The sequence below is a fragment of the Macaca fascicularis genome, chromosome 16 (genome assembly GCF_037993035.2).
Source record: "Macaca fascicularis isolate 582-1 chromosome 16, T2T-MFA8v1.1".
Lineage (NCBI taxonomy): Eukaryota > Metazoa > Chordata > Mammalia > Primates > Cercopithecidae > Macaca > Macaca fascicularis.
Genome location: NC_088390.1, coordinates 61,041,545 through 61,064,110, shown reverse-complemented (window position 1 = coordinate 61,064,110; position 22,566 = coordinate 61,041,545). Strand labels below are relative to the sequence as shown.

At 49.3% G+C, this 22,566-nt stretch overlaps 1 protein-coding gene across 1 annotated transcript; it reads right to left on the bottom strand.

Moving 5' to 3' along the window:
- Window positions 1–1,619: 1,619 nt before the first annotated feature.
- PSMD3 (proteasome 26S subunit, non-ATPase 3) lies at window positions 1,620–19,254 on the bottom strand. Its single transcript, XM_005584061.4, has 12 exons — window positions 18,871–19,254; window positions 15,552–15,742; window positions 13,394–13,531; window positions 11,292–11,428; window positions 10,186–10,376; window positions 9,921–10,024; window positions 4,914–5,028; window positions 4,687–4,806; window positions 4,455–4,558; window positions 3,644–3,799; window positions 2,197–2,247; window positions 1,620–2,071 (listed from the first exon to the last, which is right to left on the bottom strand). The coding sequence occupies exons 1-12, from the start codon at window positions 19,088–19,090 to the stop codon at window positions 1,994–1,996; spliced, it is 1,605 nt and encodes a 534-aa protein (XP_005584118.1). The 5' UTR covers window positions 19,091–19,254; the 3' UTR covers window positions 1,620–1,993.
- Window positions 19,255–22,566: the final 3,312 nt, after the last annotated feature.

Genomic DNA, 22,566 nt, shown 5'->3' with positions numbered 1-22,566 from the left:
CTCGTTTCGAGACAGGGTTGCACTGTCGCCCAGGTGGGAGTGCAGTGGCAGGATCTCAGGTCACTGCAGCCTCTGCCTGCACCTCCCAGGCTCAAGGCTCCTCCCATTCAGGCTCCCTAGTAGCTGGGAGTACAGGCGCATGCCACCATACCTAGCTAATTTTTGTATTTTTTGTAGCAGTGGGGTTTCATTGTGTTGCCCAGGCTGATCTCCAACTCCTGAGATCAAGGGATCCACCAGCCTTGGCCTCCCAAAGTGCTGGGATAACAGGCGTGAGGCACGGGGCCTGGCCAATGACTCTCTCTCTCACTAGAACACTTAAGAGGCCGTTGTAGGGTTACTAACAGGCCAATTTCAACATTATTTTGTGTCTCAGGGCATGGGGAGACTCAAGGAGAGGGAGAGAGACAGGGAATGGATGGTGTGTGAGCAGTGAGAACACACTCAACATTTATTAAGTTCACCATCTTTTTTTTTTTTTTTTTTTTTGACAATGTCTCACTCTGTCACCCAGGCTGGAGTGCAGTGGCGTGATCTTGGCTCACTGGAACCTCCGCCTCCCGGGTTCAAGCAATTTTCCTGCCTTAGCCTCCCAAGTAGCTGGGATTACAGGCGCCTGCCACCACGCCTGGCTATTGTTTGTATTTTTAGTAGAGACAGGGTTTCCCCATGTTGTTCAGGCTGGTCTTGAATGCCTTACCTCAAGCAATCCACCTGCCTTGGCCTCCCAAAGTGCTGGGATTACAGGCGTGAGCCACCATGGCCGGCTAAGTTCACCATCTTATATGGGTGCAATTTGTGGTGCCCCAACAATGACAATAGTAACATCAAAGATCACTGATCCCACATCACCAGAACAGATACACTCATGACAAAGTTTGAGATATTGAGAGGATTTACCAAAATGTGACCCAGAGGTGCTAAGTGAGCATATGCTGTTGGGAAAATGGCACCCACAGATTTGCTTGATGCAGGGTTGACACAAACCTTCTATTTGTCCTTTTCTTTTTCTTTTTTTGAGACACGGTCTCACTCTGTTGCCCAGGCTACAGTGCAGTGGCGAGATCTCGGCTCACTGCAAGCTCCGCCTTCTGGGTTCAAGCAGTTCTCCTGCTTCAGCCTCCCAAGTAGCTGGGATTACAGGCGCCCACCACAACGCTCAGCTAATTTATTTTTAGTAGAGACGGGGTTTTGCCATGTTGGCCAGGCTGGTCTCAAAACTCCTGACCTCAAGTGATCCGCCCACCTCAGCCTCCCAAAGTTTTGGGATTACAGGCATGAGCCACTATGCCCGGCCAAACCTTCAATTTGTAAAAACCGTAATATCCATGAAGCACCACCGATGCCTGTATTGGGATGCGAAGGTCTGCAGCCGGTGGTGGGCGCATGGTACGCCTTCCCTAACAAGACCTTTCCAAAGCCACGCAGATACGAAACAGACTAAACCTAGGCGCCCGACCCCAGCCCAGGACCCCTTCATCCTCCCCTGGGCACCTCCCATCTGCAGACCCATCAGGCCCTCAGATTACACACCTGGGGCTAGTACTCTAAGGCCAAAAAACCCAAAATCTGAGCCTGCCAATATTGCAGTGAAGTATAGTAACTGATGCACAAAGCGCTTTGGATAACTTTTTATTGTTTAAAAATCATAATCGAAGCTTCAAAAAACATACAAGCCAAGACATCCCAGTTCAGTCCCCTACTCCCAAGAGGAGCACACAGAACTATCCTTCCCCTCCTGCTCCCACACCACTGGCCAGGACCCTGCCCGGGGAGGCCACCTGCCCGCCCTCCTGCCCGCTGTACGGTAAGTCACCGGCTGGGGAGGAGCCCTGGGGGAGGTCAGGGTGGCTGGCTCCCAGCACCCCCACCCCCTGCACGAGTGCAGCCTATGAGCTGTGTGTGGGAAAATGGGGACAGTGCTCTGGGCAGGGGACCCCCAAGGGGGAAAAAGCCTGTCCCCATTTCCCCTACCCCTCCCCAGCCCCCCAGCTCAAGGGAAGCTGTCATCATCATCTTCCGCCATCTCCTTGGCAAACTCCAAGTCCTGCTGTTCTCGCTCACGCCGTTCCTGGGCAGAGAGGCAAGTGAGGCCAAAGCTTCAGAGCAACTCCCAGCCCTTCCAGACACTTCCCCGCCTCCCCTTCTGTGTGGAAGTTTGACCTTTCAGTCTCACCCAGAAAGCACAGAGCTTACCTCTGCAGACTCCAAGTCCTTGTTGTATGATTTGGGAGGAAACCTCATGGCCTGGCGCACAGCAAAGAGAGGAGATAAGGGAGGGAAGGAAGCAGGTGAGGCAGTCATGCAACCTGTACTCCCTGCATCCCCTCTGTGAGCTAGACACTGGGCAGGAGACAGCGGCCCTCCAGTTACTCTAGTGGGGGCTAGGCGTCACCGGGCAGGAGACAGCGGCCCTCCAGTTACTCTAGTGGGGGCTAGGCGTCACCGGGCAGGAGACAGCGGCCCTCCAGTTACTCTAGTGGGGGCTAGGCGTCACCGGGCAGGAGACAGCGGCCCTCCAGTTACTCTAGTGGGGGGCTGGGCGTCACTGGGCAGGAGACAGCGGCCCTCCAGTTACTCTAGTTGGGGCTAGGCGCCACTGGGCAGGAGACAGCGGCCCTCCAGTTACTCTAGTGGGGGGCTGGGCGTCACTGGGCAGGAGATAGCGGCCCTCCAGTTACTCTAGTTGGGGCTAGGCGTCACTGGGCAGGAGACAGCGGCCCTCCAGTTACTCTAGTTGGGGCTAGGCGTCACCAGGCAGGAAACAGTGGCCCTCTAGTTACTCTAGTGGGGGGCTGGGCGTCAAAGGAATTATTACAGTGCCCTGTGGGAAATGCTGAAAAAAGAGGAATAAATGACCAACTCTCTCGATTGGGCAGGGAGGAGGAAAAGGAGGAACACAGTGGATGTGGGAATGGGGAGAGGCCTTCCCAGTGGAGGATTCCATGTGGGAGGGGCCTGGCCTGCACTCAGTGGGGCTGGCTGCTGGGTGGTGGGGCAGGAGCGGGAGGGGAGGCGAGACCTAAGGGACCAGGTCACAAAGGGCCTTGCATGTCACATGGAGTAGGGCTTAGCCGAATTTTAAGCAAGGCAGCAATATCCTAGTTTCCTGGGAGGAGACCAGAAAAAAACATGGCAACCAAATAGTAACAGCACCAAACTCAGTGCTTAACTGAGGACGAGGGCTCACCCTTTTGTGGAGCCAGATACCAGCGCCATCTTTTTTACAATTTAAACTTCGCTAAGTACCTCAATACAGGGACTTCTTTTAATCTTACCAACCCTGTGAAGCGAACAAGACAGGTAACACCTCCCTACCAGCTTCAGAGATGGAGAAACAGAGCTCTGAGAAGTCAAATGACTCAAATTTGGAACCAAATGTAGAACCCAAACCTCTGAATCCCTGCCTGGTCCTCCCTGGTGACCACATCATCCCTTAAACGCAATAGGAGAAGGCAACTGGCTATGGAACTGTGGCCAAGTCCCCTTCCCATTCTGGGCCCCCTGTGCCACAGCTCAGTGATTTTAGAGACTGGACGGAACCTGAGCCACAAATAAAGCCAGTCTTCTCTGAGGCATCCATGAGTGTGGAGGGAGGGGCGTGCTGCTGCCAGGCGTGACTCTGCAGCCACAGGCTTCTCACCTTGACAGACATGTTGTGGATATCTAGGCAGAAGGAGATGCGCTGGTGGAAGGCCAGCTGGGGCTCTCGGGTGGAATAGATGTCAATCATCTCCTTGGATTGGACATAGCCCTTCTCATGGTTGATGCTGGCCTCAATGACACCATCCCGGATGGCCTGCAGGCCCCCAAAGAGGAAAGTTCACCAGCACGCCCATCTTCTTCTTCTTCTTTTTTTTTTTGAGATGGAGTTTCGCTCTGTCACTCAGGCAAGAGAGTGCAGTGGTGCGATCTCGGCTCACTGCAGCCTTTACTTCCCAGGTTCAAGCGACTCTCCTGCCTCAGCCTCCCGAGTAGCCAGGATTACAGGCACCCGCCACCAGGCCTGGCTAAGTTTTGTATTTTTAGTGGAGATGGGGTTTCACCAAATTGGCCAGGTTTGTCTCGAACTCCTGACCTCAGGTGATCCACCCTCCCCGGCCTCACAAAGTGCTGGGATTACAGGCATGAGCCACCGCGCCTGGCCCAGCATGCCCATCTTCTAAACCAGAGAAAATCTTGTTCCTTCCCATTCCTCTGCCCTCCTTATATTCTCACACTCACAAGCACTATCATAAACTCAACATGTGCACACACCTACACTCACACTCACATGTGCATCCATTCTCTCTCTGGCAACTTCTTGGCTTCACTGCAAACGACAGGCCCTCCCTGAAATGACTATGCCATTGCTTTACCTATTCCCCTCCTTGGCCAAACTCCTCCCACTCCTGCCTCCTGAGATTGGCAGGAAAGTGACAACCTGGTCACTGTGGTTCCTGAACCAGCCCCACCTTGGCAACAATGAACTCTGCATCTTCGGGGCTATCCAACTGCAGCTTCTGGGCGATGTCGGCCAAGGAGATTCGGGAATAGGAGAGGCTGATCATGCGTACACCTGGGAGAGGAAGGAGCGATGGGGTGGGCAGGGCGGGCACAGACCCTTCACTTGCCCAAGGATACCCACTAGGTTTGCCCCAGCCTGGCTTCTGCTCCTCCAACAGCCCCTCAGATCCTGATCCACACCTGTCTTAATCACGTTGTGCCGCAGCCGGATGATTAGGGTGTAGGTCCCATCTGCTTGAAACTTCTCCCCAAACTGATCCAAGACCTGGTTGAACTTGGCTAGGTTTCCCGTCCTGACGGCTGCAGGGAGAACAGGAGTAGACTGGATGATGCAAATGGGCACAGGCATGTAAGAGGCCCCAGTGAAGGGGGCCTAGTGGGCTCGGGGGTTGGGAAGCCAGCCTTACCTTGAGTCAGAAGGAAATACGGCATAAGTGAGCGCTTGAGGGAGGGCTGGCGGAACTGCAGCCGGTCAGGGATCTCCCCCAGCAACAGCTCCACCACGATGAGAAGCTTGTGCACCTGGACAGAGTGACAGGGGAACACAGTGGGCAGGGAGCCCCATGGGCGGAAGAAGAAAATGAAATGTGGCCTGAATTCTGCCAGATGTAGTGGGAAACAGGGAAAGGGATCGTTGTTTAGGCCCAGAGAGAGGAGGAAGCCCTGAAAACCTGTGCTGGGCATGGAATCCAAGCCCAGCTGCCTTTGGAGCCGGGTGCTGGGAATGTGGCCCTTTGGTCACATTTGGTCGCAGAGCCCTCAGTTGCATTTCACCTGGCCACCCTGCACACAGTCTGCTCTGAAATGACAGTGCTCTAAAGTGAGGCCAGAAGGGCAGGTGCTGTGGTTCAGCAACAGCGAGGGACCAGGGCTCGCAGGCCTGGAGAACGGAACATGCATCAGCCAGAGATGCTCACTAGAGAGGCAGACTGTTAGTGGAGGAGAGGAGGTCATCAGTGGGTAGAATTCATTATCTGGGCAGAGGCAGAAGTGTAGGAAGGGGCCTGGCTTCCGTGAATGAGCAGAGTATCCAGACACAGAAGGGTGGCTGGAAACCTGGGCCTGTCTTCCTACACAGGACTGTGAGGTATTTCTGAGTGGTGCTGAGTGTGAATTCAGCACCACGCAAGAAAACTACAGTGGAGGGAATGATGGCTCCCAACTCAGGAATTCACCAGGCGTGGAACACAAGGCAGCTAAATCGTGGGGCAGCAAGTTTCACGGGGAGGCAGGGGTTACAACGGGAGTGTGTGATCACACCCACAGCCAGGCCGACCCTTCACCCTCCACAGGCACCTCCAGGAGGCCGCCCTGTCCCTTGGAGTAACCCATGTGTGAGGGAAAATCCCTGGAAATGGTAATTTATGAAGTGCCTTAAGGAGTCTGACAAAGCAGAAAAAGGAGGAGGGTCAAGGGTACAGATTGAAAAAGAGGCAGAAATGTGTGGGTACCTGGGGAGCTGTTAGGAAAGAGACAGTTGGGACCACGGTCTGGGGACTATGCCATTGCCATTTTGCATGCCAGGCTGAGCAGTTTGAAGTCTGCATGTAGAACACTTGGTGTCTAGTCTCTACTCACTAGCTAGGAAACACTGAGCAACTGGGTCCTTGGTTCCTCATCTCTAAAACTACCAAATAACAATATCAACACCTAGCCTGTCTACCTCACAAGACCGTTACGATGCCCTCCAGCAGTGGGGAGCAATGCAAGCTTTCCAGGCCAGAGAAGGACAGAGCTGGAGCTCTGCTTAGTAAGGCAAGTGAGTGTAAGCTGGGCTGGTGGAAAGGAAGATGATCAGGCAGAAGTGTCTGGAAACGTTACTGGCTCAAACCATGGGGCTGGCAATATCAAGGAACAGGCAAACACAGAAGACATGCAGATAATTTAACAGCCGACCCAGTGATGGGAAGGACAGTGGGGGAGAGTCAGAGATGATGCAAGGCCCTGATCTCCATTGGGAAAGCAGGAGGAAGGAATGGTAAGGGGGCCAGGAGGGGTCTCTTTGGGACACGTTGTAGAGAGAGATATGGGGGGTGGGAGGGGGAGCTGGATCTGCAGGTCTGATGCTCGTGAGAGGGGTCAGAGTTAGTGTGATGGGCTAAACTGTGTCCCCCTCAAGTTCATGTTATAGACCTAAATCCCAGTACCTCAGAATGGGACTGTATTTGGACACAGGGCCTTTAAAGAGGTAATTATGGTAAAATGAGGTCATATGGGTGGACTCTAATCCTACATGACTATTGTCCTTCTAAGACAAGAGCAGGACACGACACACACAGAGGGGAGACCATGTGAAAGCACCAGGAGACGGCCATCGACAAGCAGACGAGAGACGCCCTCAGAAGAAACCAATCATGTCACACTTTGCTCTTGGACTTAGAGCCTCCAGAATTGTGATGAAATCAATTTTAGTTGTTTAAGCCGCCAAGTCTGTGGAAGCCTGCATTGGCAGTCCCAGCAGAGTAACGGAGTTAGTAAGGTACAGGCTGAAGAGCACCATGCGGGCGAGAGCTGAAGCTGGGAAAGCAAACAAGGTCACTCAAGGAGAGAATGAGGGTTTTACTATCGACAGAGAAGCTCTCAGAGTGCTCTGCTGAGGCCCAGGTGGTGAGAAGGAGCAGAGGGAACACTGGAGGGAGGGGCTGGCCAGTGCACTATTGGGGAGGGAGCCAGGGGAGACAGGAATGGCCGCTTGAGAGGGGAAGCAGCAGGGGTGGGGGTTTTCCTCCGGGAGACTGAAGCAAACAGGTGATGGGCCAAGCCTGGAAGAGAGAGGAAGGAGTGCGATGGAAAACACAGGTAGCGAAGCTGGCATTAAGTAAAGACAAGGAGGGTGAAAATGGCTGGAGAGAGACATTCAAGTTTATGGGAGACAAGGCAGCTGCGGGAACAAATGCTAGCCGGCCTCCAGCTCTGAACTGGATGAGCCAGCACTGCCCTCCTCAGAGCGCTCTGTGCACCAGCAGCGCTGGCATCACCCAGGGCCCGTTAGGAATGCAGACTCTCCAAATCGGAATCTACAGCTTCATCAGACCCCCAGCTGATTCTGTAAGCTGGGTGGTGACAGGGGTGTGTGAGGGCAGAGGGCTGGTTGCAGGCCTTCTCCCAAACATGCCTTCACTTCCGCCCTCTCTCTCCCTGCGCTCCCTCACCAACAGCGCCCTAGCCCAAGGCCTCTCTTCCAGCTCTCTCTACACCTTCCTGCCACTGAGAAAATTTAAATGCCTGAAAGCTTCTCTCATGGTACATGACACATTCTATATATGTTAATTACTTGTATTTTTAGTGATTTTCAAAAGAAACTTTAGTGTCTCTCACATTGTAAGCAATCTAACATTTTGCTCACGTGCCCAGTGTGTCTGAAAAGCCTTCACTTTTTGTGAAAATCCTACCCATCTCTGAAAGACCAGTTCAATTTTAATGTTTCTTTTTTTTTTTGAGAGAGTCTTGCTCTGTCGCCCAGGCTGCAATGCAGTGGCACGATCATGGCTCACTGCAGCCTCGACCTCCTGGGCCCAAGTGATCCTTGCACTTCAGCCTCCCAAGTGGCTGGGACTACAGGTGCAAGCCATCACGCCCAGCTACGTCTTTTATTTTTGCAGAGGCGGTGTCTCCATATGCTGCTAAGGTTGGTCTCAAGCAATCCTCTTGCCACAGCCTCCCAAAGTGCTGGGATTATAGGTGTGAGCCCTGTACCTAGCCAACTTTTTCTTTAAGATCCTTTCTCTTTCATTATTTGATCAAAAACAAATCTGACTTTCTCTGAACTTTTGAACAGAAATAAAATGAATCTCCTACTACATTGACCTAATCAACGTACATGTCTCCTGTTCCCTGTCAAGGCACTATGGAAGTGGATGTTGTGTGAAGGTAGGAGCAGAGGTTTGAATTTGGGAAGACTAGGTCTACATCCTGGCTGCTGGGCTCTGTAACTTCACACACACCCTTAAGCTTTCAAAAAATTAGCTGGGTTGGCCGGGCGCGGTGGCTCACACCTGTAATCCCAGCACTTTGGGAGGCTGAGGCGGGCAGATCACGAGGTCAGGAGATCGAAACCATCCTGGCTAACACGGTGAAACCCCGTCTCTACCAAAAATACAAAAAATTAGCCGGGAGTGGTGGTGGACGCCTGTAGTCCCAGCTATTCGGGAGGCTGAGGCAGGAGAATGGCATGAACCCGGGAGGCAGAGCTTACAGTGAGCCAAGATTGTGTCACTGCACTCCAGCCTGGGCGACAGAGTGAGACTCGTCTCAGAAAAAAAAAAAAAAAAAAAAAAAAATTTTTAAAATTAGCTGGGCGTGGTGGCAGGCGCCTGTAATATCCCAATTACTCGGGAGGCTGAGGCAGGAGAATCCCTTGAATCCCAAAGACAGGGGGTGCAGTGAGCCGAGATGGTACCACTGCACTCCAGCCTGGGAGACAGAGGAAGACTCCATTTCAAAAAAAAAGAATTAAAAAAAAAAAAAATTAGTTGGGTGTGGTGGCGGGCGCCTGCCCAGCTACAGGAGAATCACTTGAACTCGGGAGGCAGAGGTTGCAGTGAGACAAGATCATACCATTGCACTCCAGCCTGGGTGACAGAAGGAGACTCTGTTTCAAAAAAAAAAAAAAAAAAAAAAAGAAAGAAAAGAAAGACCACTTATTATCCTCCCTTCCTATCCCATACAGTGCCTAATACCAGGGTTGATGCTTAAATACTTGCTGACTGACAGTTCTTAAGTGGCCAAGTTTTATGTTTACTTGAGCCACTCAGCCTTATGGAGATTTTCTGGATTCCTCTGCCACAGACAATACAGTTTCCAAATGTGAACATGAAGGACCAGATAAGAACCTGGGGTTTATATCAACACAATCTAGGTCCATGCCTGGAATGGCTGTCAGGCATGCTGGGGAATCAGGAATATTCTAAACCTATCTGCCAAGGAGAACACTCTGAATGAACATCCACTGCCAGAGGTGCAGGTAGTGTCTGCTTTGTGACACCCACAAACAGATGTGAAGCAACCTTTTGCAGACATGGCGGCTCGCACCTGCAATCCCAGCACTTAGGGAGGCAGAGGCGGAAGGATTGCTTGAGCCCAGAAGTTCTCACCTGAGCAACAGTGAGACCCCCGTCTCCACACACACACAAAAAAAAAAAAAAAAAGAAAAAAGTTTGAAGCTCTTCTGGATAGGAAGGTTAAGGATGCCTTTCCTAGCCCCTAGCATAGGGAAGAGAACTGAAGTGGTAGGGAATGAGTAAGAGGCAAAGAGGGCAGGCATGGTGGCTTACACCTGTGATCCCAGCACTTTGGGAAGTTGAAGTGGGAGGACTTCTTGAGCCCAGGAGTTCAAGACCAGCCTGGGTAAGATAGTGAGACACCATCTTAATGAAAAAAAAAGAGGCAAAGGGATGATGGTGTCTGTGGCTCACCGTCTGTTTGAAGCCGACAGCTGTGTGCTGAGGGGCCTTGCGAAGGGCATTGGTCATTGTTCTCCGGGCCTCTGAGTACTCCAGCTGGATGGCTTTGATTCGCCCTGGGAGTGGAGGAGAGGAGAGCTGGTCAACAGAGTGGGGTCATCCAACCCTCCGGACAAGCCAGAGGGCCAAATGGGCCTCTTATGCACCACCCCTTGGAAAATTTGCACCAGACAGGCCTGAGACACCTCTGATTTGTGGGTTGGGCCCCACTGCTCACCTGTATAGTAGAGGTACCTGGCCCACTCATTGTTGTTGGCCTGCTCTGGGAACACGGACTTGGACACCAGTTTCTCAGCCTGGTCGTACAAGCTGTAGTGTAGGTAATTCCGCAGCAGGAGGTTCAGCAGCGTGGCCTGCCCATCTGCGTCATGCCGAAGCGTCGCTGTCCGGAGCCGAGCATGCAAGAAGCTTCAAGAAGGAAAGAAGAAAGATATCAAAGACTTCAAATCACAACTCTCTGAACTGCCTTTGACTCTTCACTCTTTTTCAATTCCTTAAAAAAGTTATACAAATCGCTTTTCTGGTTATTTGCTGAGTACTGAACTATCGAGTGCCTAAGGTGTAGAGTACTACTCTAGCTGCGCAAAAAGGACAAAACCCTGCCCTTAGGGAATGCAGCCCAGGGGGGAGGCAATGGTCATGAGGAAGAAGCACAGTGTGCAGTGTGGCAGAAGATGGGAGGCCTGTGAGGTCAGGGGAACTGCAATGGGGAATGTAGGAGGTGAGAAAGATGAGTTGACCTTTTCAATAGCTTGGCCAAGGCAGGACTCACTGAGAAGGGATCAGTTAAGGGAAGGCTTGAAGGAGGCGGAGAGATGAGTGTTCTGGATGGAGGGGCAGCCAGTGCAAAGGCTCTGAAGAAGAGGGTGCCGGGCACACCAGAGGAAAGGCAGGCCAGTGGGGCTGAGGAACAGGAGGAGGTGAAGTCTGGGAGGTCAAAATGGAGCAGATTATGTCAGGCCTTATGAGGTAGTGTGAGGACTTTGCCTTTCCTTTAGATGGGAAGCCACTGCAGGTTTTGAGCAAAGAAGTAAAATATTTTCTAGCCTGTCCCTCCACCCCTAACCCACCTCAGTCCTACCTTGATGTGGGGTGAAGGGAAGAACCTGAGGACAGTTCTTTATAGTCCAGCAGTGACCCACTTCAACTAGCATCAGTCTCTCTCCCACATCCCTCACATGGCACAGGGCATGGGAACCACTGCCCCTCTTTCCTGCTTACATCTACTGGTTCGTCGCCCTCTGCAGGTCCACAGTTGTGTGCTTGTGACTGACCAAGTCTCTGACCCTGAGGGCCCCAAGTGAGATCCCTGGTTGCCTGTACCTGCGCACCACATCCAGCTTGTCCAGGAACTCATAGACCCGCGCGTGATAATAGTAACACTTTGCGGCCACAAGGTCTAAGGCCCGGCGGTTCTGAGTACTGATCTTCTGCATCAGGTCGTCAGAGATCTTCTGTGCCTGGGGAGGAAGCCAAAAGATAATTAGGTGGCAGTTCCTCAAAAGGATAAACATGGAGTTGTCATTTGACCCAGCAATTCCTATCCTAGGTATGCAGCCAAGAGAACTGGAAACTTAGGTTCACATAAAAGCATGTACACAAATGTTCACAGAAGCATTATTCATAACCAAAAAGCAGAAACGACCCAAGTGCCCATCAGCTGATGAACAGATAAACAAAATGTGGCATATCCAGGAGGGAATATTACTCAGCCTTAAAAAGGAATGAAGTACTGACACACACTACAACATGGGTCAACGTTGAAAACATGATGTGAAGTGAAAAAAGGCAGAAACCTAGGGCATGTGGTGTATAATTCCATTTACATGAAATGTCCAGAGTAAGTAAATCCTCAGTAGAGGCAGGGCAGATTAATAGCTGCCAGGGGCTGGGTAAGGGGAAAATGAAAAGTGACCACTAATACGTATGGTGTTTCTTTTTGGGGTGATGAAAATGTTCTGGAATTAGGGGTGGATATACAACTTTGGGAATATACTAAAACCCACTAAATTGTAGCACACTTTATTTATTTATTTGTTTGTCTGTTTGATAGAGTCTTGCTCTATCACCAGGCTGGAGTACAGTGGCGCAATCTTGGCTCACCACAACCTCCGCCTCCTGGTTCAAGTGATTCCCCTGCCTCAGCCTTCTTAGTAGCTGGGGCTGCAGGCACGTGCCGCCATGCCCGTCTAATTTTTTGTGTTTTTAGTAAAGACAGGGTTTCACCATGTTGCTCAGGATGGTCTTGATTGACCTCGTGATCTACTCGCCTTGGCCTCCCAAAGTGCTGGGATTACAGGCGAGCGCCACCGCACCTGGCCTGTAGTACACTTTAAAGGGGTGAACTATATCTCAAAAACAAACAGCCAAGTACAGTGGCGTGTGCCTATAATCCCAGCTACATGAGAGGCTGAGGAGGGAGGATTACCTGAGCCCAGGAGTTCAAGACCAGCATGGTTAACATAGCAACATAACATCCAATAAGAACAAAACAGTGGGCCAGGCGCAGTGGCTCACGCCTGCAACCCTAGCACTTCGGGAGGCGGAGGACAGGAAATCACTTGAGCCCAGGGGTTGGAGACCAGCTTGGCAAGAATGTGAAATCCTGTCTCTACAAAAAAATACAAAATTTAGCTGGGTGTGGTGGCGCATGCCTGTAATCCCAGCTACTCAAGAGGCTGAAGTGGAAGGATCACTTAAGCTGGGGAGGTCAAAGCTGCAGTGAACTGTGATCACACCACTGCATTCCAGCATGGGCAACAAAGCGAGACCAACCCCCAAAAACCAACCAACCAACCAACCAACCAACCAACCACCAAAAATTCAGTGTGGGAAGGAAAGGAAACAAACCAGGGAATTAAGGCGCGGGACTTATTTCCTCAGTGTGCTCCTGTGACAGTGGCTATAATGAACAAAGAAGCTGGCCCTAGCTGGGGGAGTGGTGGAAGTGCAGTATGCAAAATGGAACTATTAGTCCATAATAACAGCTACCATTTATGAAAATATCATGAAAGCTTACTATGTGCAGACCATTGTGCTAAGTATTTCTAAACAAATTATTTTATGTAATGCTAACCATCTTGTAAGGCAGGAACTATTATCCCCATTTTACATACAGCTGGGAGAAATTAATTTGCCTAAGGTACAGCTGGGATTGGAACCCAGGTCTGTCTGTCTCCAAATGCCCCTAATTTTCCCCACAGACTGTACAACATGACCACTGCGAGCCCTGTCCCACAGTGCCCAGAGCAGGAGTGGGTTCTCCTGGGATGTGGGATCAAACGCATACCTCTATGGAGAAAGAGTGTGGGGGTCAGTTCTTAAGAATCAGTGATTATTTCCATTTCGTCACCAGGGACGCTCTCCCCGCCAAACCCCTTGCATCACTTGGGGCTTATGAATCGCTCTCACTGCATTCTGGATACCTCTTTGTAGCGCTTGCTGTTCATCATGAAGATGACCATGAGAAGTTGGAGATAGGCTTCCACTTCAGGCAGGAGGGGTGCCGATGCAGCTTTTCCCGTGCGGGGACGGAACTGTAAATCAGCCTCTGTGTCCATGGGCTAGGAGAGGACAGAAGTTACCATGGAAAAGCTCAGTCAGATCAAGTAACCAAGAATTTATTGAGCATCCACTATGTATTTCAACATACTTATTGAGTGTCTACCATGTGCCAAGATTTTGTTAGGTGCTAGGGATAAAAAAATAAAGATGACAGTCTTTCCCAAAGAAATCAAGGAGGAGTTGGGTGTGGTGGCTCACGCCAGTAGTGCCAGCTACCTGGGAGGCTGAGGCAGAAGAATGCTTGAGGCCAGGAGTTTGAGACCAGTCTGGGCAACACAGCGAGACCCTATCTCTCAAAAAATAAATAAGAACTAGCCAGGCATGGTGGCAGGCACCTGTATTCCCAGTTACTCAGGAGGCTGAGGGAGGAGCATCGCCTGATCCCAGGACTTTGAGGCTGCACTGGGCCATAATTGTGCCACTGTGCTTTAGCCTGGGTGACAGAGCAAGACCCTATCTCAAAAAAACAAAGAAAACAAGTCAAGGAGGCTGGCAATAGAATATTAATAAGCACAATAAAGTGTTACAGGAGAATAATAAACTTCTTTACAGAACATAATGGGGACATAAAGGACAATGTAAGGAACCTTCAAAGAAGCTACAACCTAAGTGGACACATGAAACCACCATACCTGGAAGCACTGCAAATACTACTGGACAGGGTTTAATGAAATAATTCTAGAGATGAAATCAGAATAATGAGACCAAAAAATTGTTTCTTGTGGAAATAAAGAAAATTTGGGGAAAGTCAACATATACACAAAACTTATTTTCAGATTTCGTCACTGACACTGGAAAAAATAAAGTGTTACAGTCACCCACCAAAATAATCATGTTTCACGAGTTTAGAGATGTGAAGGTCAGAAAACATCCAAGGTGGAGCTGGGGGAACAGTACATTTTTCCCCTTTCCCAGACAATAAACTCTTCACTGCCCTACCTTCAGGGATGTTATGAGTTTCCCCATCCACGCAGCTGACTGAGTATACAGGATTTTAAGGAAATGCAGGTGCTGGAAGGTCAGTGGAATTGGAGAAGGCTGAGATCTGGACCATGCCATGAATAATGAGGGAGAGTTCACAGTTACAAAGGATAAGGAGAGGTCTCTCCTGGCACAGAGCCCACCATCACCACCAAACTGACTTCGTCTGCATTCGCTATGTGCCAGGCACTATTCTAGGAGCTTTACACTCCCCTCTCTCCAATCCGTTCATCACATTTAACAAATAAAGAAAATGAGGCACAGCAAGATGAAGTCACTTGCCCAAGTCCCACAGGTACTAACTGTCAGAGTTTGGATTCAAATTCAACTCTACCTCTAAAATCTGTGCTTTTTTTGGGGGGGGTAGGGGGTCACTCTGTCACCCAGGCTGGAGTGCGATAGATCTTGGTTCATTACAACCTTCACTTCCTGGGTTCAAGCGATTCTCCTGCCTCAGCCTCCCGAGTAGCTGGGACTACAGGTAGGTGCCACCACGCCTGGCTAATTTTTGTACTTTTTGCAGAGACAGGGTCTTGCCATTTCGCCCAAGCTGGTCTCAAACTCCTGGGCGAGTCCAGCCTGGACTCAAACGATCTGCCCGCCTCAGCCTCCCAAAGTGCTGGGATGACAGGTGTGAGCCACTATGCCTGGCCCTGACACCTGTGTTCCTCCTAACCACTGTTCTCTGCCTCCTCCATGGTGAAGCTTCAGAGGAAAGAGGCAGCAGCACCTTCTTTCTCCTAGAACAACAGAGAGGTCACCCAACGCAACCTCAACTGGAGTAGGGGGTACAGGTTGCAGGGTAGTGGCAAATGAGTTTGGCTGGGAAGGTCCTGATCCCCTGACTTGGAAGAATGACACTACAGGGCAGTGGACGGTTCCCTTTTCACTGTGCAGATGAGTATTAAAATGGGCTGCTTTGGCTTCTCTCCTCATGCTACCACAGATAATAAGATGGGACTTTAGGATGGAAAACAACGCTATTCCTGGGGGTCTGAGACCAGGCCTGCACCCTTTAAGTTGGCCTGACTCACTCACCTCTTCCAGGAAGGGGAGCAAGAAGTCTCGAGTGGCATTATTTGAAGTAAAGAAGCCCTGCACAGCCTTATACAGAACATAGTGGTTGAGGCGGCGTGATGTGGAAGGCAGCATCCGCAGGGCCCGCAGCACAAATCTCGGTTCCTTGCCTGAAACCGCTTTCTCCAGCTGTTTCACGTGCTCCTTGATGTCTGAAGAGGAGCAGAGAAGAAAATGATGTCACTTCCACTCCTAGTCCCCCACCACTCCAGGCAAGGAGTTCTAAGGAGCCTCTCACGGAGGGGCAAAATGCAACTAATAACCTTTTCTGCCCTAATGGGGTACACAATATTTACAGATTCCACACATTGATTTTAAGACATAACCAAGTGGCAAGAAAAAAAATACAGTGGGGGTGCAGAATGGGGTAGAGGATGACAGAGGAAGAAAAGAAAAACCAATTAACTAAAGAAACCTGGAGATTTATCAGATCTTAATGGAAAAGACTTTCTAAATGTAAACAATGGGAGAAATCACATACACACAAAAGATTAATGAGCTTGCCTTCATTTAAAAAACCCTTTTAGATAACTGTGTATACAAAAGAAAAATATTTTCAACAAATGTGATCAAAGATTTGTATTTTTATTCTATAAAGAGCTTGTATAAATGGTTAAGAGATATAATGGTATAACGATTATGTTGCCACAGTTTCAAAACAAAAATGGAGATGAACTAATATACAAAGAGGAAAAATAGCTAACAGACAAAAATTATATTTCATTAGTATTTGAGCAATTGCAAATGGAAACATTTTTAAACTACCAAATTAGTAACATTAAAAAAATTATAGGCGGGAGGCGGTGGCTCATGCCTGTAATCCCAGCACTTTGGAAGGCTGAGGAGGGCAGATCATAAGGGTAGCAGTTCAAGACCAGCCTGGCCAACATGGTGAATCCCGTCTCTACTAAAAATAAAAAGATTAGCCGGGCATGGTGGTGGGCACCTGTAATCCCAGCTACTTGGGAAGCTGAGGCAGGAGAATCGCTTGAACTTGGGAGGCGGAGGTGGCAGTAAGCTGAGATCGCGCCATTGCACTCCAGCCTGGGCAACAGGGTAAGACTCTGTCTCAAAAAAAAAAAAAAAAAAAAAAAATTATAGAGTACAGTGAAAACTACATTTCTCCTGGTATAATGTAAATCAGCACAGTTTTTCTGGATGATAACTATCAAAAATCTTTAAAATGTTCAGCCTTTTTAACTCAGGTATATAGGTTTTGGTGCGAATCTGTACTTAAGAAATAATTATAAAAGTCGATTTTTTTAAGTTGGGCACAAAGATGATTGCTTCAGTTATTTACGATAGGAAGAAACTAGAAACAGTTTAAATGCAAAGCAGTAAGGGAATGCAATCAATGAGTAGTTTCTTAGGTACTTCTGTATAGTTAGCACTTAGCACAGGGTATCTGGGCCACACTAAGATATAATAATAACAGCTGATATTTATGTGCTAGGCACAGTTTTAAGCATTTTAATGTTCACAACAACCCAATAAAGTATTGTACTATTACTCATATTTACACAGATGAGGGAATGGATTCCAGAACTTGTACTACTCTTTTTTTTTTTTTTTTTTTTGAGACGGAGTCTCACGCTGTCACCCAGGCTGGAGTGCAGTGGCCGGATCTCAGCTCACTGCAAGCTCCGCCTCCCGGGTTCACGCCATTCTCCTGCCTCAGCCTCCCGAGTAGCTGGGACTACAGGCGTCAGCCACCTCGCCCGGCTAGTTTTTTGTATTTTTTTTTTTTAGTAGAGACGGGGTTTCACCATGTTAACCAGGATGGTCTCGATCTCCTGACCTCGTGATCCGCCCGTCTCGGCCTCCCAAAGTGCTGGGATTACAGGCTTGAGCCACCACGCCCGGCCCAGAACTTGTACTACTCTTAACCATTATATTGGGTATTCAACAAATGTTTCTGGAATAAATTGCTGATTATGTTTATGAATGTTAATGAAAACACATAAAATTCAAAATTTATATTTAGTTATGCCTTGATACAAACTATATACATAACTTGCTCTCAATTATAGGAGAGTAGCTCAAAAATTCATAAGAAAAAATGTTAACCATGTTTTCTTCCCCCTGCTTTTAACTTCTCATACATTCCAAAATCTCTGCAATGAATATGAATTACTTTACAACAAGAAAATGAAGTGCTTGTAATAAACACACCCAGTAGGCAATGCTGAGTGGCACCTTTGACATTGGCTGTCACTACTTTAGGCAAAAGGATGTCTATCAAATATTGATCCTGTTGCTCAACTTTACCGTTAAGAGCTGTGGTCAACAGCATCACATCCTCAAATGTACCACTTAGGAGGATAATTTTCCTTATCTCAATGTTTTTGAGCTACTTTCTCATGCATTTTAGTGAAAAGAAAACCTAGTAAGTAGTGTGGTCCCACTTGATCCAGAACCACGAAAACGGCACCAGGATCACAGTGGGAAGCTCTCACTTTACCCACTTCAAATGGAGACAGGATGCTCTAAGTGGGAAAAGTAAAACATGAACTTGGAGGAACAAGAGGACTACGGATACTTGAAACAGGAACCTCGGAGAAAAGAAATAGGAGACACTGGTGTACAGCAGTTTAGGCCAAAGGTTAGTATTACAAAACCAAACAAAGATGACACCCGAAAAGTTTTAAGTGTGTGTGTACTTAGACCCTTTAGAAACAGAGGGGCAGTAGGGACCTGAAGGGAGAAGGAGACAGCAAAGGGACTGTGGGGATACTTCAGTTAGAGAAATAGGAAACAAGATACTAGGTCGAAATGGTTCATTCGGGGGAGTGTGCTAAAGGCAGCTAGGACAACAAAAATCTGCTGTACAGTTTTAAAAATCAGGAGTCGATATTCTAGGTCATCCCGGCCCTGTTTACACACGTAGACACAAACACTGGTTTCTAGCGGGATCAATCAGTCATATATTGGAGGCGCTAAAATCAGTCAGGTGGGATATAAATGGAATAGGTCAGAGGGGAGGGCTTAGAAAGGGGAGGACTTAGAAGAAGGAGTCCCCAGGCCCAGTGGAACCCAGATATAGATGCAACCCCAGATATGGGGATGGAGGGGATGGGAGGGGAGTGGTTCCCAGCCTGGAGAGAAGGTTCAGTCATTGGGCCTGGAGTCGGAAGTGTCAGGGTAGCGGGGGCAGGTATCTGGGGGTAATCCCAAGGAACTGAGGGTTGTGGAGGCTGCTCTGGCTTCCCAGCGAGAAGCCGAATCACAGGGGTCGCTGTCACCCGTGATCGCGGCACGTTCCCGGCTTGGGCTCCCGTACCCTCCAAGGTGACAGTGTCTAGCTCTCGCTGGGAGTGCTCAGCTGCTGCCGCCGCCGTCTTGCCGTCTGCCTCCCCCGTTGACCCGCCACCCGTCGCCGCCTCCTCTTTCATCTCCACATCCTGGGGGGCCGGGGGCAGTGGGGGTTCTTGTTCTCCGCCGCCGGGCGGCGGTTTCGCCTTGTCCGCGCCGCGGCGCCGCGCCGAGCCCTCCTGCTTCATGGCACCCGGGGTCACGGCCTAGTCCGGGGACCGAGGCCGGGGCCTCGCGTGAACCGTAGCACCGGGGACCAGGAGCCGAGCCGGGCCTACACACCAGCGCGGGCTACCGTCGGGCCGCACGATGACGGAGCAGCTGCAAACCCCTTCCCGGCGCTGGGCCTTCTGGGAAAGCCCAGGCACGGCAGGCCGATGGCCGAGTCAACAAAGGGGAAATAAATCAACAGCCGAGGTGCAGGATGAAGGAGGAGCTTCAAGGAAGGAGCTGGGAGGAGCCTGTATGGGTTCCTGGTGCTTTCTTTCTAGCGCTGAAGTGTGATGCTTTTATGTTCCTCTCGAGTGCATTTCTGTGGGCGTCCACGAGAGGTCCCCTCAGGCTCCAATCTGGGTTACAAAGGACTTTAAGAGCATCTCAACCAGCGTGGAGTGAGTACAGTCCATCCGAGCGCGGGGCGAGATAACGTCAAGAGTTGCCGGGCGGGTTTTGCGCCCAAGTTCGCTCCCTTTTCCCCGATGGGGGGGTCTCCTTCCAAATCCGCGGGGCTTGGGCTCAACGGCTGCTGGGCGCATCCGGCAGGAGGGAAGGAAAGAAGGCTGCGAAGGAGGGACGTGAAGCTAGGGCTGTTGGGCTTAAAATAAACCGAACTGGAGAGTAGCAAGAATCCTATGGGATCCGGACTTCCTTGATTAGATTTTAGTTTAGTGCTGAAGATAAGGCATACAATTCTCTGCAGGGTGAGCGTGCATTTGCGTAGAATCACTCCAGTTTAACAAAATGTAGGGGCCCACCCTATGTACGGCCCAGGGCTAGCAAATAGGGGGGTGAAAAACAGCTCAAGAATGTAGTATACGGGAGAGTCAGATGGTTAGATAACCAGACACAGTGCTCTGGGCTGCGGTGGATTGGGAGTGTTGAGGAAAGAGGGTGGGAGCCACTACTGGCAGACGCTTTAGGGAGCCCGTTGAGAGGGCTTTTATACATCCAGACAGACATTGTGAAATGGCGAACAGAATAATAGTGTGCCTAAGGAGAGAATGATGGTTTACCTAGTGCTGTGCCTAAGGGGAAGCCAATTGGACAAGAAACTCTACCCACTTATTTTTCAAAGGACTCCCCCATTGATTCTGCAGGGAAGGTGAAACAAGGTGAAGGATATAGTTCCCAATTTCTTAGAACACAAAACAAAAACTCTCTCCCTACCTTGAAACTTTTCTCTCTCCCATAAGTGAAAGTCCTGAGCTTTAGACCTTTCACAGACCCTGCAAGAAAATTTAGCCCTGTTGTAAGGACCTAGAAGGCAGGAAATACGTTTTGACCTCCTCCTCCTTTACATATATAAAGGGTATCCTACATATCTTTTGCATCCTCTTTCGTAGGATTGCAGGATGTTCCTTGCATTAAACAGCCACTTGCTAACTGGAAAGATATGTGCTCTAGTTTTAGGGAACATGCCTTGACCAGTTCCTCCTCAACTGTCCTCTCACCCTCCAGGGCTGGGGGATGGATAACAGGATTTTTGAATCATCATTGGAATAAACTCATTAGAACCTCTTCATAACACCGTATCTGCAACTGAAGGTGGGCGAGAATGGTAAGGAAGAAAACAGATGAGTTATGTTCATCCTTAACAATCAAAGGAGTTACTCTTCTGGTTAGTTAGGGTGTTAGCTCATCTCTCTGTTAAGTTTACATCACAAGGACAAAACAACCAAGTCAGCAGATAACAACCCAGTATATCCATGAGCAACAGAGTGAGGCTTTGGAAGGTGCTCAGGATCAGGGAGGATGGCGGCATAACACAAAGCTTCTGGCAGTTGGTCATAAATTCTTGGTGGTTGAGGGAACCAGGCTGGGCATCGGGCGACTAAGACGCCGGGGGAGAGTCTGACTCCAGGGACTAAAATCCTTAGAGAAATTCTTCCACTCATAAAACTTTTTTTTTTTTTTTTTTTTTTAAACGGAATCTCATTCTGTTGCCCAGGCTAGGGAGTGCAGTGGCGTGATCTTGGCTCACTGCAACCTCCCCTTCTGGGGTTCAAGCGATTCTCCTGCCTCCTTCTCCCGAGTAGCTGGGGCTACAGGTGTGAGCCACCACGTCCAGCTAATTTTTAAATTTTTTTAATTTTTATTTTTAGTAGAGACAGGGCTTCACCATGTTGGTTAGGCTGGTCTTGAACTCCTGACCTCAGATGATCCTCCTGCCTCGGCCTTGCAAAGTGCTGGGATTACAGCCATGTGCTGCACGCATAGAACTACTTTTTTAAAAATTATTTTTAATTTTTGAGACAGGATCTCGCTCTGTCACCCAAGCTGGAGTGCAGTGGTGCTATCTTGGCTAACTGCAGCCTCAGCCTCCCAGGCTCAAGTGATTCTCCCACCTCAGCCTCCTGAGTAGCTGGGACCACAGACACATGCCACCATGCCTGGCTAATTTTTTTGTATGTTTTGTAGAGATGGGGTTTCATCTTGAACTCCTTGATTCAGGCGATCTGCCCGCATTAGCCTCCCAAAGTGCTGGGATTACAGGCGTGAGCTACTGTGTCTGATCCTAAGACTGCTTTAAAAGAAGTTGGTGAAAGATGTTCAAACCTAGCTTTTAGGCAGAGGAGGATAATATAAACCCAGCAGTTTGATGAGATTGTAATATCCATATTAGTAGTAGGTCCATATACCAAGCCTACCCACACTACTTCCACCTACAAGAACCCTAAATTTCAGGGCAGAACAGAGAAAGGTGAAATAATATCACAATTTAGTTTACTTTTCTTTTTTTTTTGAGACGGAATCTCTCTCTGTCGCCCAGGCTGGAGTGAAGTGGCCAGATCTCAGCTCACTGCAAGCTCCGCCTCCCGGGTTCACGCCATTCTCCTGCCTCAGCCTCCCTAGTAGCTGCGACTACAGGCGCGCGCCACCTTGCCCGGCTAGTTTTTTGTATTTTTTAGTAGAGATGGGGTTTCACCGTGTTAGCCAGGATGGTCTCGATCTCCTGACCTCGTGATCCGCCCGTCTCGGCCTCCCAAAGTGCTGGGATTACAGGCTTGAGCCACCATGCCCGGCCCTCCACAATTTAGTTTTTAAAGTTTTGGGGTAGTCTTATTCTTGGCTCCCCCTGCCTTTTTTTTTTTTTTTTTTTAAAGGCCCATCTGCATTTTCTGTTCAATAAATTTGAAATTTGTCTTATTTTTGTTTCGGGCTTCTACTACATATCTCTAGGTCTTTCCCTCAACCCAGAGCTAGGGGACCCCCAAATGCTCTTCTTTGAAGACAAACTGCTTTGATATCTTCTCACTTGAGAATCTAGACTCCATTAAAGAAAACTAATTGAACAGAAAAAAAAAAAAGAACCTAGATTCCACGTTCTGTACCCTCTGAGCATTTTCCAGCTTGCCTGAGGATAGTACAGCATCATATTCATGTACATATGATCTATATGCAGTATGATAATAATTTCTTTTTCTGGCACAAATTAAGAATTTCT

What these genes read in the sequence shown, in the direction of transcription:
- PSMD3 (XM_005584061.4), bottom strand. Translation starts at nt 19,090, where the DNA reads ATGAAGCAGGAGGGCTCGGCGCGGCGCCGCGGCGCGGACAAGGCGAAA. An exon ending in CAGGTACCTCTACTATACAG is followed by an intron (nt 10,025 to 10,185) that starts GTGAGCAGTGGG and finishes CTCCACTCCCAG; the next exon opens with GGCGAATCAAAGCCATCCAG. An exon ending in AGGACTTGGAGTCTGCAGAG is followed by an intron (nt 2,072 to 2,196) that starts GTAAGCTCTGTG and finishes CTCTCTGCCCAG; the next exon opens with GAACGGCGTGAGCGAGAACA.